We start from the raw sequence: 16,551 nt of genomic DNA on the forward strand, positions 1-16,551 counted from the left end.
CTCGAGGAAGGCGAGATGATGCTCCTCCATTCAAACATAGAAGCCGCCCCTGAAGAAATGAGGTGTGCCTCCAGAGTGTTCAGATGTACTCGATGAGATGAAAATACTGCAGATTCTAGTGGCACACTCTTTCACCTTAACCAGGGGCGTAGTTTAAGGGGGGGTGATTGTGGTGTGAAACCCCCTCGCTCACATAAATGTATTTTTGGCTTCACAGTTGGGTCTGGGCCCTGGGTCCCAGAATCGGGTATGTGTTACGTTTTCCTACTTGTTTAGTTGGGAAATATGAGAATTGCACCCCCTGAATGTCACCAACTAAGCTACACCCTTGACCTTACCCGCTCTTGCACCACATGCTGTCCTCATGATTCTCAGTCCAATACTGCTGCGCAGGGAGCACGGGGTTTGGACACGCCTTTTTTATAGTCACATTACCCTTATCTAAGACAGCATACCAGATTTTGCGCATAGTGTTTAACACTGTGCCCTGGTAATTGCTTGTGTAGCTGGTGGTGGGAGACAGAATAGACTAGCAAATCTTTCAACTCAGATACCAGGCCTCGGTGCATATAGAAGTGCAAAAAAACGTGCCCTGTCCGGTCTTTGTTTGCCTCTTATTTCTCTCATACAGGCGTGTGAATGCCATTTCAATGTTAGTCAGCCAATGGGAGTACAAGTTCAGTCAAGGCTACTCCTTCATTCTACCATGCTTTAGCCAATGGGAGCACAAGTTCAGTCAAGGCTACTCCTCCATTCTACCAGGCTTTAGGCAAAGGGAGCACAAGTTCAGTCAAGGCTACTCCTCCATTCTACCAGGCTTTAGGCAAAGGGAGCACAAGTTCAGTCAAGGCTACTCCTCCATTCTACCAGGCTTCAGCCAATGGGAGCACAAGTTGAGTCAAGGCTACTCCTCCATTCTAGCAGGCTCTAGCCAATGGGAGCACACATTCAGTCAAGGCTACTCCTCCGTTCTACCAGGCTTTAGCCAATGGGTGCACAAGTTCAGTCAAGGCTACTCCTACATTCTACCAGGCGTTAGCCAATGGGAGCACACGTTCAGTCAAGGCTACTCCCCCATTCTACCAGGCTTTAGCCAATGGGAGCACACGTTCAGTCAAGGCTACTCCTCCATTCTACCAGGCGTTGGCCAATGGGAGCACAAGTTCAGTCAAGGCTACTCCTCCATTCTGCCAGGCTTTAGCCAAAGGGAGCACAAGTTCAGTCAAGGCTACTCCTCCATTCTACCAGGTTTTAGCCAAAGGGAGCACAAGTTCAGTAAAGGCTACTCCTCCATTCTACCTGGCTTTAGCCAATGGGTGCACAAATTCAGTCAAGGCTACTCCTCCATTCTACCAGGCTTTAGCCAATGGTAGCACACGTTCAGTCTAGGCTACTCCTCCATTCTACCAGGCTGTAGCCAATGGGAGCACAAGTTCAGTCTAGGCTACTCCTCTATTCTACCAGCTTCATTGATCCCGCTTTCCAGTACAGCGTGGGGCCTGGCTGCAGCTGCAAGAATGGGCTGATAAACAGCTGCTACGGTGCACTTGTGCAAGGAAGCAGAAAGTTCCATGTTCTATTGTTTGACTTTTGGGGGCTTCACAAAGGATCCCAAGAGTTATACAGAAAGTCTACGACAGTTGTAAATTTACTACAGTATTCTATTGTGCCTTTACTCATGTTCAGTGTTCACTATGTGTAAAACTTTGCATCAATACACGTGATGTTAATGTGCTTCCTTGCATGTAAAACCTGTAAATAAATCTCTTCTCCTATATTCCAATAAGCAGGGCTTTAAGTGGGCTGGGTCCTGCCGGTGCTCAGCACCAGCAGTTCTAAAAAGCAGCTGCTGAAACAAATCCCTTTAGGGCAATCCACTTTTGCCCTCACCATCATGGTGAACAAAAATCTTTGCTCTGCAACAGTGCCACCCTTTACTGCCTTTGATGGAACTTCAAAGAGCCTCTTTATGGTTCTTTCACAGTCTCATCATTTGAGAACTGATGCATTTTCAATATTATATACGACGAAGCCATAGTTGTTGCTCACTTCTCTTATGCAACTAACAACCACTGACAAAGCCAATAGTCCTGTCTTGCTGTAGGTGCACTGTTACTTGTTTTTTTAAACATCTGGATGCAATGACAGAAGCAGCAAAATAGCAGTCGGGCGGGACACTATGCTAAGCACAGATTTTTTAGCTTATGTGTTTTTAAGCCACACCCTTAATTACATCGGCCACGACCCTTTGAGAGAATCCCCAGTTTTATTTTATCACACTTAAAGCCTGCCAATAAGTAATTTAAAGATTTCGTTCCGTTTCCCACCCTAAAAATGCATTTACTCCTGACTTTTGCAGGAGCGAATTTGTAAGAGTCTCCGAGTGACCGGCAGTAGTATTTGATGTACGAATGTGTCAGTGTTTGTCCTCTTTTCCAGTGTGCCCCACCCAAAGAATCCGTCCACTAATCTAAAACCAATTCCGCCAAACTGACGGGATTTCCGTATTTGTAAGTGCACCATCGCAGCACTCTTGCTTCGGGCTTGGGGTTTGATGCACACAACGTCTGCTTCAGCGGCGTCACTAGGAGGGTGCGGGGGGTGCGGACCGCACCGGGTGACACCATCATGTGGTGACACCACCAGTGCTTGCCCGTGCTTAGCACCGGCACTTATTTACGAGGGCCGGGTCTATATAACACCACGCCACTCACTTCAACTCTGGCTCTGCACGTCATATGGCAGGCAATCTGAATGTGGATAGACAGGAAACTACTACAGTAGTCAGTATATAAAATTAAATTACCGCAGGCAGGCTCAGACTCCGCGTGCGCAGACTGTCAAACTAATTTTATTTATTTATTCTAATGACGATGCGCATTTAAAATTTGCATTAGGCGACAGGGGGTGGGCTGCAGCCCTTCAGTGTTGCTGCGATGGGCAGGCCCGGACGGGAGACACTGATTGGGTGAGGGGGCTGGATTTGGTTCTGCAAGGGAAGGTCTGTGGTATGAAGCAGGCAGCGTGCGTAGATTTTTTTTCAAAGTGCCACGCCCCGGCACACCAGCACGCACCGTCCCGCCAACTACCCTGACGAGTGCAGAGGCAGCAGCAGGCCTAGGCCACCTATTGAATAAAGGCAGGCAGGACGGCCAGTGCCCAGCTGCCCACCAGCAGCAGCAGTAACTGTAAGTATCAACGCTGCTTTTTTTGGTGGGGAGCGTGTTGGGTGGCGTGACACTGTCTACGAAGGTCACATGCGTGGTAGGCTAGCTCCGGCTCGGAGACTAAGTCCGGGGTAACAGATTTAAACTTTAAAGGCCCTGCTCCTGCTGCTCTTCATCAAGCCTTCTCTTGTCCCAGGCCGGGCAGACTACGTAAGGTTTCATAGTTTTCCTGAGACCGCACTTGCATTTAATTGGTCTCTCTGTTGTTAGCACCATCTTGCATGCATATCAGAGAGATGATCTCTCTGCCAGAAACTGAATTCTCAGAATCTGTTCAGCAGCCTCCGACCCCTCTGCCACACGTGCACAAGCACCTTGGCTCGCGGGCACTCAGCGCCACCAGTTCCTCGCGGGGGCTGCTCACACGAAGTCCCATTTTGTGATTAGCCCAGGGTCTCTCCGAGCTCGGGTTGGGTTACAGAGAGGGCAAAAGGTGACAATGTAGTGGTGTTCCAGGCCCTCACATTTAGGAATTTCTCTTTTGATAATTCTAGAGATTCAGTGGGGCCCTCGTTTATGATGTATGAAAAACAGTGAAGCCGGTTTGACGGATTTATTGAAGGTGGAAGAGACCGCTTAACTGAGTGGCCCAGAGTCTGCAAAAACAGCGCCTCGAGCCCCATGCGTCTGACAGTGACCTCTTAAGCAGGGTGCTATTTTAGCACCAGGCCACCTGCGTGTTTCACAGACAGAAACTTACTTATTATCTGGGGTCTCATTAGAATGTATTTAATTACCATTTTACTTGTGGGATGGAATCGCACTCCCTCTGTTTAGCACATAGACATAGATGATACCGGAGAAAAAGTAGTGCACACCATTCTTGAAATGTGGATGAAAAAGTACCCGGTTGCCTCTCTAATTCTTTGCTGTGCTTTGTGCATATATGCGGAGTAGGTATGCAGCGCGTGATACGCTATTTATTACCAAAGTTGAGATTGGTGGAGGGCCATGACTCACAAGAGGCGAATATGGAAGGTGGTATTTAACTAAAACCCAGATGTAGTGGTGTAAGATTGCACTGAAGAGATACATGAGTATTAGGACAGGTTTACCTGTGTAAAGTAATTGTTACAGCCAGGGTGTGACGAAGTAAAAAATGTTTTCATCCTTTCAACTTTCTGCGGTAAAAACTTGAATTTGACCTTTGCCCTGAAAATAAATATAGCCAATAACGTTATTTAGTGCCACTGCACTAACAGACATACATGTCTGTTAGTGCAGTGGCACTAAATAACGTTATTGGCTATATTTATTTTCAGTTACAATGGCATACAAATAAGTGAAAACTGCATCTCACTTCTAATCTGCACCTTATGAACAGTGACTAATTTGAGCCGGTGTTTTCCAGTGCTGAGCACTGGCACTTTTCAGGAGCACTAGTTAAGGACATATTCATATACAGGGGGAGATTGAGTGATTTGCCCAGAATCACAGGATGTTGACTTGAGCCGCAGCCAAGACACAAACCTGGTTCCCGTGCTCTGAAGTCGCCAGCTCTGGCCATTACGCCACGTCCTCACTCCACTTTTATGGTTAGTAGATGGTTTTGTTGTAGGCGGCGCAGGTGCTAACCAGAGAAGTGGGCTGGTGCATGCTGCCTCCTGATGAGAGCTCCGGCACTTTGCTTTTTTACAAATTAAGCACTGACACCAATCTGGTTAGCTGTGTAACACAGCTCTGCAGCCTCGCCTCTGCTCTGCTTTATAATCAGGAGGAACCCTGAGCCTAATGAAACGTTGTACCTCTCTGACAAGCGCAGAGGCTGCTCTCCCAGGTTCCTTGACGTCATCGCTGAGTATCAGCCACGCCCCCTCTGCTGGTTAATTGATGTTGATGGGCTCACGCTGAGCGGGATCGGATCAACAGATGAGCGCAGTCGCAGTCAGTTCCTGCAGCCACCAGCGCACTGTCACAGGGTCCCAGGAAGTTGCCCGACTAGGCCTCAGAAGGCCGCTTTGCCTATGTTACATTTCACAAGTGGATTTCTTCATGTGAGCCCCGTGCTGCCTGCCCACCCTGGAGCCCCTCTAGCGACAGTCGACAGACGACTGATGTCGCCGCAGAACAAGCTGGTCGTTCCTGAGGTGAGAGCCGAGTGAGCAGCAAGGCAAACGCCTTACTCGGAATTAATGCAAACTAAGTTTGACTTTTGGTTAATAGGCCAGAAACAATAACTCCATCAAAAACAGCCAGCAGAGTAGCGCTGCTGCGATGAAAGTGGGCTAAAGAATGATTCACACTGTTGTTCGGGGGTGGCGCTACCCTCTCCCCCACCCAGACCCTTTTCTTCTCGTGTACCTTCCCTTGTATTCCAATGCTAGTGTATGTACTATATTTTGCCCATTTTGCCTTCTCTACCCGTGCCTGCGCCGTTGGAGCGCTTCGAGACCCACGGAGAGCGCTTTATTATTTCATAGGCGCTTTTCCCTCCCAGTGTCCTTGTCAGGCAGCCTTGTCTCTGAGCGCGCAGATTGTTCAAGTCTCTGCAGCGCAGCGGGGACGCTCCCTGTAACCCAACACCAGGCTGTCCTCACTTATGAAGGGGCACTGAGGGGTTACTAGGCTCAACTGTGTCAAATCGAGAGTTTTACCCCCAGTGTCCTTGTATCGGACCCAAAGCTGCGCTGCCTGTGCATCAAGTAAAGCCCTCTAGTATTGACCCCCAGGGCAGTAAAGTAGGGTAGTCCAAGCTTTCCTCAGGGGGGTGGTACAAGACTTCTTCAGGGGGCAGTCCAAAGTTTCCTCAGGGTGTCAGTCCAAGACTTCTTCAAGTGGGGCAGTCCAAGGTATTTGTAAAGCTCGAACATAGCAACCCCTTAAGGGTGTCAAGGCACTGGGGGCCATCAGGGAGATTAGGTGAGCTATCACAAGTGGATTTCTTCATGTGAGCCCCGTGCTGCCTGCCCACCCTGGAACCCCTCTAGCATGCTCGACAGTCGACAGACGACTGATGTCGCCGCAGAACAAGCTGGTCGTTCCTGAGGTGAGAGCCGAGTGAGCAGCAAGCCAAACTTCTTACTCGGAATTAATTGGAACTAAGTTTGACTTTTGGTTAATAGGCCACTGGCGGACTCGGAGTGGAGGAGGTCCATGCGGTAAGTCGTGAGGGGGTGCCACCATGAGTTACCCGCACCGGGTGACACCAACCCTAGTGACGCCACTGGTCTGCTTCTGTGCACCGGAGTTGAACTTGGTTGTGGAGAGGGCTGGCATGACCGACGCCGACTGATGAAGCAGCAAGAGCCCTCAGGCAGTGAGTCTGACCCAGAGAAGGAGGCAGCATCCAACATTCTCTGTGCAGGAGACAGAATGACGAATCGGCTCCAGGGATCACTTTCATATTTTCAGCTGGAAAGTGATCATCAGAGGCAGGATTTATCTGATCTGCCCAGCTGCACTCCAGATCTCAATCCAGCGGTCTGTTTTTTCTCCAATAGATCGCTTATCACTTGTATTCATGAACCTGAGTTTCTATTTCTTGTTCTATTTACAAGTATGCCGAGAATGTTCACTTCAGAAACGAGTTCTAATCACTGTTAATAATTCTCCCCCCTCTGATCATGACGAATGGAGCGCTGACTACAAGCCCAGACGCAAGGCGCCAATCGCTTCATAACGTCTTATCTGTAGAGGTGAGGGGCTGGGCGGGCCAAACATAAAAACAGCCATTTACACCCTGGCACTGTTCTGTAGCGTCAAAGGTGAAATGGGTGAGCCCAAACAGTATCTATCATACATGTGGTCAGGTCCAGTGAAGTGGCAAGGCAAGGCTAAGAAGCTGCAGAGGGCGCCAGGGTGTTCCTGGAAGCACTATGAGCCAGTGGGCAGCATAAAGCCACCTTATCTACAGCACCAAAGATCTTGGCCCCATCCACGAACCGAGTTTGTTTAAAAGTCTAACTGGGAAAATTGATCGTGTTTAGAAAGCAGAGCTTCAATTGACCCTACAAAAAAGTGATCTTCTGCCAGTGGCGGGCGACACTGATAAGAAGTGGTGAGGCGGGAGGAGGGGGCACAGGAGGGTGAGTGTGCGTGGGAAGCATGCTGGGGGTTAATAATAAAAAATTAAACTTACCAGGTGCTGCTTGCCGCCTCACACGCCTCTCCTACCAGTTCCTGGTCCCAGCAGTCTCTAGGCCAGAATTACGGACTCCCCATCCAATCTTCATGCTGCTCTCAAGCACAAGAGCAGTGGGGGATTGGCCTGAGCCGTCTGGTTTAACGCTCGCTCAGGCACAGGGAGTATGTCTTGTTTCTCTAACCTAGCTGTGCAATACAGCTGGGTTGGAGAAATCTAAATGTGCATGTCAGTTTGACCGGCCTAAGACCGGCCGGCCAAAGTGACATGCGCACTTAGAAGTGCACATAGCACTCCTCCTCCCCCCTCCCATGGCCTGGCCCTGCCCCTCCCTGCAACCTCTGGCTCAGTCAGCAGCTGGAAAAAAAACAATAATATAATATTTTTTTATTTTTCAGCTGGTGGCTCTGAGCCAGTGAGGTGACGCTCCTCCGCCATTGCGGAGGAGAGTTGTGTCTTCGGCTCAAGTCCTCAGTTGGCTGTGAATTCATTTTTGGACCAACTTAGACTATGGGGCACACGGGTTAAAACATCTGATATTGTTCTGCTTGTATGTTTTCCCTTTGAAATAACTAGGGAGTGTGTGACGCCAAAAGGACCGATTTCAGTCTCTGAGAAAAAGCCCAGAACTTGTCGAAAAGACAGCTGAGATCTAGGATTCATTCAGGAAAGAAGGCAGTGCAGACGGTTTGAATAATAACACATCCTAACCCCTTGTCCAGGAAGGGGGATTTTTCTGCTGGTGATACCACTGTCCTTATAAGCAGGCCACCGGAATTATGTGGCAGGGGAGCACAAAATTATGCGGTGGAATTGACTAAATTATGCGACAAGAAAACGTAAATGATGTGGCTAATGCAGCACATTTTTTGATAGTATCATTTCATTATTTTGTCTTTTTTACACATGGTAAAGCTGCCTGTGCACAGATTATGAGTAAAAAAACTGGAGCCGCAGAATCACATAATTCCAGTAGCCCTGCTTATAAAATACGATGCGGTTCAAGAGACATTCAAATTTATAAAGACTCCAACCAGCAACTTACCCTGCAGCATTACACCTTTTTAGACTCTCTTCTCATTTTAGAGCACTGAAATTCCCTCTCATGTTAGAGAGCTGAAATACTAGCGCTTCTGGGGCCAGCTCGAGCGAAGCATATGAGCCAGCCAGAGAGAGGACTGTACCAAGGGAAGGGGGCGAGGAGAAGAGAAAGGAACAGGCAAGGGGAAGAAAGGGTCTCGTTCAGCTCACTGCCTTGCTCAGTCACCTCTCGTCGTCCACATGAAAACCAAAGTCAAAGAACTGAGCAATTAAAGTCAGGGTCACACTCAGTGCTCTAGAAAACGCATCAGACTTCCCAATGGCCTTTGACCCGGGTGAAGAGGGCAAGGGGGTGACAGGTCAGAGGGGAAAGAAGTGTAGCCTGGGGGAGTTTTTTAAACCACATAAAAATACACATGACAGCCATCACCCCAACCATAAGGCACAGCTGTAAATCTGACAAGCGACTGCTTCCATCACTGAAGGCGTCGGCCTCATCACACACTGCGAGGTGCATTATTCTACAGCTGCATAAGGCGTCTCCATTCTGTGAACGTCAGTAGTCGGGTGATGTCTGTGTAGGGATCATGTAAGTAACTCCACAGTCACAGCAATGTTGTAGCCACATTATATGGTGTTGTATTGCAACATGTATATACCGCTGACTATCCCTTTGTGGGGCGCTGATGCGCTTGCCTACAGGTGCAGCACGCTACAGCGTGTAGGGTGAGTTATTGGAAATGTGTAGTCTCTGACAAGTACCTTCTCGGGCAAAACATGGCAGCCCTCCCTCCCACGGTCCCGGGGCCAAGAGGCGGTACGAATGGTACATATTGGGCTTCACGCACACTGCAGAGAAATACCACGAACAAACAGATGCCTGGTCATGTCATATTTAAATTATAAACTGAGCGCGCACTTACGTAGACGGGATGCAGGTCCACACCATACATTTCAAGGGATTTGGCAACTCCTAAGTAGTTTGTTTCCGCCTCAGCAGGCACCTGCCCCCTAGGAAAGAACAGCAAACACGACAGGTTATTTTGTCCATCTGTCTGTTCGGCACGTGATACCCCCTACGAAAGAACAACAAACAAGACAGGTTACTCCCCCATCTGTCTGTTCGGCGCGTGTTATCGGCCCAGACGTGAGGGCTGCCATTTCACGCATCTCCAGGATTCCAGCGCGTGTCTGAGGGCTGCCTTCACACCCCCTGACACTGCGGGCTCCTGGTATGCCTCTGTGCTCAATCTATTACCTGGCTCTATTACAGGCTGTCACATCAGCTGTCAGACGTATGTGAACTCCACCAGCAAACACTTTCACCTTTCCACGCCATGAACTCCCAGCGGCCCCTTTGAACACAGCCACGCTACTCATCACAAACATCACTTTGCAGCCTCGCCGGCGCGAGACAAAGCAGATGAAAGGGCTCATTGTAAGAACCGCATCATTACTAAGAGTTCATCAAGATACAAGGGCTCCCAAAGGACAATATTTTGTCTGCTGGTAGGTTTTGTACAGTGAGACATCAACACTTTATGTGCAGTGTGCAGGAAGCACAATGGGGGCCGCACCGATTACATCAACGAATATTTCTCAGTGTATATGGGCTGACAAGGTGAGACCCGTGCATCACAATGTTGTAATATATTTATGAATAAACCTGATCACATCACTCCGGCCTTTAAACTCCCTCCTTCCCCCCACACACCACCGCTGGCTCCTGGTTGAACAAAGATAGGACCCAATCACTACTACATCTAGGTGTATCTCTCCACTTTTTTGCTATTCATCATTTCTGAGTGGAGTTTTACTCCAAGGTTTAGACTTACATATCTCCACCTACTCAAATTAAAGGGTGGTGCATCCTGTAACAGAATTTACAAGTGTAAAGTTACTGCTGGTAAGCTTCAACCTGATCGTTGAGATCCTTGCCATGTAAGTGGAGACATCCCTGTAGGAAAGTATATAGAAAAGTATAAAAGTTTATATATGGAAACAATTATGTATAATTATTAATTAATGATTTTATTATTTAAAAACTAAATTAAACGTTTATTACCAAATTAAACATTGTTTAAATTGAATACATGTATAACTTTTAACCAAATATACTAAGTATTAAATAAAAATAAAAATGCTAGGGAAAGTGGGTCATTTGTTTTAATCATTGTTTAAAATATATTATTTATACTTTTAAATCATATTTAAATTAGTGTATTATTGAAAACATTTATTTTGATGAGGTATTTGTGCTGTATTGTATTTAAATATTTCTAGGTTGATAATAAATGTTTTACATTAATTTACATTTATTTTAGATATTTAAGTACTTTTGATAACATTTTTGCAAGAATAATAAACTTTTATCATTTTCTATATTTTTTCCTACAGGGAGATCTCCACTTACATGGCAAGGATCTCCACGAACAGGTTGAAGCTTACCAGCAGTAACTTTACACTTTTAAATTCTGTTACCAACCTTTAATGTTTTAAAATATTTAACATTTATTTTAGTTATTTAAATACTTTTGATACTTTTTTTGCAAGAATAATGCACTGAAAATAACCAAAAGTTGAAGTGATGTTTATACTTAGGTGAAAATTTCAGTGACAATGTAAGTTTTTACATGATAGTTATCGCAAGTAACTATAACTTGTGCCCTAAAGTAACTATAGCTCATGCAGTGATGCTATCAATGATGAAACAGAACATCACATTGTTATAATGAGTGATGTAATATGTGGGGTAGTTAGCTGTGCATGGCAAGGACACGACACGAGTAATAGTTACTTTTGGGCTTGACAAACGCGTCTAACACTCTGCAGGCAAATAACCCCAAGCCTTCGTCCATCCCTCTGCGGGCAGCCAGCCCCACACCACACACAGCATTCTGGCATGCACAGTGTGCGGTTGGTCACACAGGTCATGACTGCACTCAGGTAGAGTTACATTGCCAAAGAGTCACAACCCCAAAATATAAACAGTGACCCTATTATCAGCTTTCTCCAAAAGTCACCACTATATTTAATCAAGTGTATTTTTCAGTAATTTACATAATGCAATGTTTAAAAATAGTGATATCATTTGAGATGTCATCAGTGATGTCACTGACCATGTAATGATTGATGCAATATGTGAGGTCATAAGCAGTGCATTGTGGGGTCACGAGCTATAGTTAGCTCAGCTAACTATAACTACTGAGTGAAATGTCAGCCTAACTATAAAGTCCCTCTAATCGTTGTTTTTTTCAGTGAATATATATATATATATGTATGTGTATACATATACATATATATTACCTACTGGCGGTCGCCAGTAGGTAGTTATAGTTAGGACCACGTTTCCATAGGAAATCCGCAACATTCTATTTTGAATAACTTTGGCGCCGGTCGACGAATCCTCGCGAAATTTTCAAAATAGGTGGGGCGCTCCGCTCCGCTCCTACCCTGAAAGTCTCGGGGGGATTCGTCAAGCGGGGGCTGAGATAAAAGGGGGGTCCCAAAACGCGTTTTTCCCATGCATTTTTCCATAGGACCTTTAGACAGGGCTACAGCCCGAACGGCTGAACAGAATTTAATGAAATTTGGCAGAGAGGTAGTCCCCAGGTCAAGGAAGTGCCTTTTGTAGGTTTGGTGTAAATCTGTTCAGTAGATTCTGAGAAAATAGCCTTTAAATCAATATATATATCTGAGCCAGCTTACGGTGCGCTTACGGTGCGCTTACCGTACGCGTACGGTGACGTGCGCGAGCGCGATTCTGATTGGCCGTTAGATCTTAGTAAACATTCGAATCTGTCTAAACCAGGAAGCGGCGGCCGCCATTTTCTCTCTCGCACTCTGACAGGGGGTTGAAAAACAAAGTGAAAAAACATGTAAAGGGGCTGTTTAGACAACTCCCAAGCACCTAGCCATGTCGAGGGAGTCCCCAACGATCCCCTTAGTGAAAAAAAGCAATTTTAATTTTTTCGAAAATTTCGCCGATTACGCTTACCGTACGCGTACGGTAGCCAATATTAAAAAATAAAAAAAATATCCACATTCTCTCCACCCCGTGTGCAACTGGTGGCCGAAGGGCACCAGTTGTGCATGGCTTATCTTTTCATGACAAAACATATATTTTACCTGTCACAACGATGCTCATCATATGTTTCCTCCATGTGCGCACGGTGCGCGAAGCGCATCGTGCGTTCAGGGCCCATCTAGCGTAACGTGGACACGCGGTGCGCGAAGCGCACCGCGTGCTCACTGTGCGCGCACGGTGCGCGAAGCGCACCGTGCGCGCACGGAACGAACTGCGTTAAGTGGGCGCGCACGCCACAAATGGCGTAAAGTAACTTAGCATTTAAAAAACCGTACAAATTCACTGAAAAAACCATAGGTTTCACACACGTTATAGTTAGGAATTAGCATTTAAAAAACCTTGCAAATTCACTGAAAAAACCATAGGTTTCACACATGTTATAGTTAGCTGGACATTTTACTGATAAAAAACCAATGAAATTCCCCCGTTATAGTTACTGTAGGCAACTATAACTCACGCGACCGTAATCCTCTGCTGATGACATATGTGTCTTTATGAAAAAAAAATATTTGTAATATATGTATAGCTAAAATTTAATGGAAGAAGACATGGGCAAATAAGTGTCTAAATACAGTATTAGCATCAGCAGAGGATTACGGTCGCGTGAGTTATAGTTGCCTACAGTAACTATAACGGGGGAATTTCATTGGTTTTTTATCAGTAAAATGTCCAGCTAACTATAACATGTGTGAAACCTATGATATATATATATATATATATATATATATATATATATATATATATATATATATATATATATATATATATATATATATATATATATATATATATATATATATATATATATATATATATATATATATATATATATATATATATATATATATATATATATATATATATATATATATATATATATATATATATATATATATATATATATATATATATATATATATATATATATATATATATATATATATATATATATATATATATATATATATATATATATATATATATACACACACACACACACACACACACACACACCCAGCTCAGGGGTTGCCCATCAGTTAAGAAGCACTCGAGTTGCAGAGTTCGCATACAGCATTTATTGAGTACAAACAGAGTCCAAATGCGAACTCTGCAACTCGAGTGCTTCTTAACTGATGGGCAACGTCTGAGCTGGATATTATGATGCGGCCGTCCTGCCGCAGAGAATGCATCACCCCGCTTTAAAGGGGACCACTTGGTGAGATAATCGTCGCACCTACGAGTGGAGTCGCGAAGAGGGATAAAAACAGAGCCAAGATGCTGAGGCTCATACAGGGCTCGACATTTCAGCAGTATTAAGTTGTGCAGCCATTATGGATTGTATGGCACCACAAATCCCAGCATTCACGGCACAGTTCTATTCAGACAGCCCACCTATGGGCGTGCCATCAAGAATTTAAGACGCTGGAAACGCCGAATCTGCACACAAGCCGCCATGCCTCTGATGAAGAATTTTTCGAAACGCGCCAGGCACACAGTGCAGCTGGTTAATTGTGATCGCCATTTGGACTCCGTTTGTACACAATAAATGCTGTATGCGAACTCTGCAACTCGAGTGCTTCTTAACTGATGGGCAACCTCTGAGCTGGGTATATATATATACACATATATATATATATATTATCCAGTGTCAGTAGCCACTGGGTATTTATAGTTAGGTGTGCGTTTGAACTAATTCGATTTATTTAACATCAATTTCTATGGGGTGGGTTATTTTTTTTAACTGCCTCCATATTTTCACTCCAAGGCTGGGCTGAAATACAATTACACCAGTTTTGACACCATTAGGGTTGTAGTAACTTTAGACGAGTAGTTTGTGAATAACAATGGACTTACTCTTTTGCAGATGTATGTTTATATTAGTATGTCCTTCCCTAACCCCCTCCTTAAATTTACCTAAACCCGTCCCATTTAATAGTAGATATTCTCCCACAACTCCCCTGGTACTCCCATATTTACAACTCAAACATACACCTATGCGTACAGAGATTGCTACTACTCTGACAGAGATCTTTGCACAGAAAAAATAGGCAAGGCAAAGGCCTTCAGCTGTAGGTTTGTGAATTGCATTCTGTACTAAATGAGTAGTACTACTTTATGTATTAAGAATTGCAGTTCTGAGTACAGTTTTGAACCACTGCACAGAGATGATACCTCCAAACTAAGCGCTCCCTCCACAACATAGGGCTACATCCCAGATCTAGCAAAGCAGATGTGTTTGTCTCCCTTAAAACAAGAGATGTGAGGGGAATCATCAGCGCAAAAGGAGTCAACCTCTGCAAATCACTAGATCCACATTTAAAAGAGATATCTATGAAATCCTACATCTTAAAAGAGAAATGTATTTAATAATCAACCCCCATCGACTCCCCCTTTTTTTGTTGAAGGGCTGGTCCCTTTAAACAACTCAGACTTATGCATGTAGTGTTTCTACACCAACAATGATTTATAAACCTACATAAATATATAAATTACATTGTTTGGTTTTTTCCATATCATGCATTAATAAATGTACAAAGTTGTGAAAAATACTGCAATACTGCATTATTATTTACATTTATTCTTTAGTCAACAAAAAATGCAACACTGCCCTCTAATTCCAGCATGCAATCGGTATCACCACAATCCCATGGCCCCTGCTGGTCCTTCATTGTATAACATACAGCATGGAATTCACACAGCACAATTAACATGTGTTCAGCACGATACAGTGGGATGTCTCCTTAAGTACATTAATTGATTTATTGTAGAGCAAAACTCTCACCACAAGGGTTGGGGAGCACTGAAGGTTCAAGAAAAAAATTCAAAGTTCTCTATATCATGCACAAGGCCCAGGATTTCTGAGAGAACTGGCTTTTCACTACATGCCCAACAGAAATGTGTGACCATCAACAGCATACCTGACCTCTCAGAAGCCTTAGACAGAGCAAACATGGAGGCGGATATTTGGAAGCCCAGGCAGCTGGACTATCAGAACCCACTGAAACGCGGCCTTAATGTGGAAGAAAATTACAACCTTTCCAGGAAAGGCTTTAAAAAGGACCTGCCCAGTGCTAACTTCCCTACACAACATGCATACAGACAGAAAATATGGGACAGGACAGTCCTCACACTCTTTGAAGTAGCCAAGACGCTTATACTATAATCAATAAATAAGTAAAATGCCCATTCAAAGACCTATTTCAACGTACTGCCTAAGTTACCCCAAAATAGCAGCACTGGGTCTACTGTGACTGGAGGTGTGGAACACCTTACCACTAGCCACAATCGACAAAAGGAACATTTTAAGGAACTAGTTTCATAATAATTAACTTAAAAGCTACACGTTTTGGATGTTTGTGAATTTATAGAACATGAACAAAGCTACAAGGCAATGCAATGGTGTACAGAATGGTGTGAATTCAACACAACTAGGAACAGTGATGGGGAGTGCATACTGCACAGTAATGCACAGACGTACAGAGAGAGGGGTAAGTTTTACAGACAATATAAACACTCTGGGTTTGACAAGGTCATTTTCAAAATATAAAAGTATCTCCTGTCACTTCTATCTTCTACATACTTTCATTTTCCCAGTCTAACACGTCCAATTAGATAACCACACAAATAACATGACAGGCAATCTTGCAGGGTCAGGATGGGAAATGAAAGTGTCATAGATCTCACAATTTCACACATTACACTCCAGAACTATTCTTTTGATCAGACATCTCACTGGTTCAGAAAACAATACTGGAACAGGTTAGAGAGGCCTTTCTGGTTCAAACTGCAGATTTATCCATTAGGACTCACCAATCGTACAGACCTGTTAAGCAGAATTATATTTCGTGATAATAATGTCATAAAAAGCAAGCACTATAGATCATGAAATGTTTTTACAAGCTATGAAATAAAAGTAGCAGCAAATGCCATCTCGCACCAAAGAAATATTGGCACAATATCAGAAACTGCAACATTGATTCCCAACTCAGCTCTGATTAATGACTTAAATATTGGACTGAAATGTATGTGGCAAAGTGCCACTAAATACTAGCTTTCATTTCCGAACTATACACTAATTTCCCCCATAAAATATTTGTCTTCATTTTTCGTAAATA

General features: G+C 44.5%; 1 protein-coding gene across 4 annotated transcripts in view; it reads right to left on the reverse strand.

The window, feature by feature from the left end:
* The window catches only part of EPB41L4A (erythrocyte membrane protein band 4.1 like 4A), an 821,385-nt gene that overhangs the window by 376,102 nt on the left and 428,732 nt on the right, over positions 1-16,551 (reverse strand). For all 4 annotated transcript variants that reach the window (XM_085632598.1, XM_085632596.1, XM_085632597.1 and 1 more), the window contains exon 7: positions 9,273-9,360. In XM_085632598.1, coding sequence (XP_085488724.1) covers positions 9,273-9,360 — 88 coding nt within the window. The remainder of the gene's footprint in view (positions 1-9,272; positions 9,361-16,551) is intronic.

This window comes from Triturus cristatus, chromosome 2_1 (genome assembly GCF_964204655.1).
Source record: "Triturus cristatus chromosome 2_1, aTriCri1.1, whole genome shotgun sequence".
In the NCBI taxonomy this organism is placed as follows: domain Eukaryota; kingdom Metazoa; phylum Chordata; class Amphibia; order Caudata; family Salamandridae; genus Triturus; species Triturus cristatus.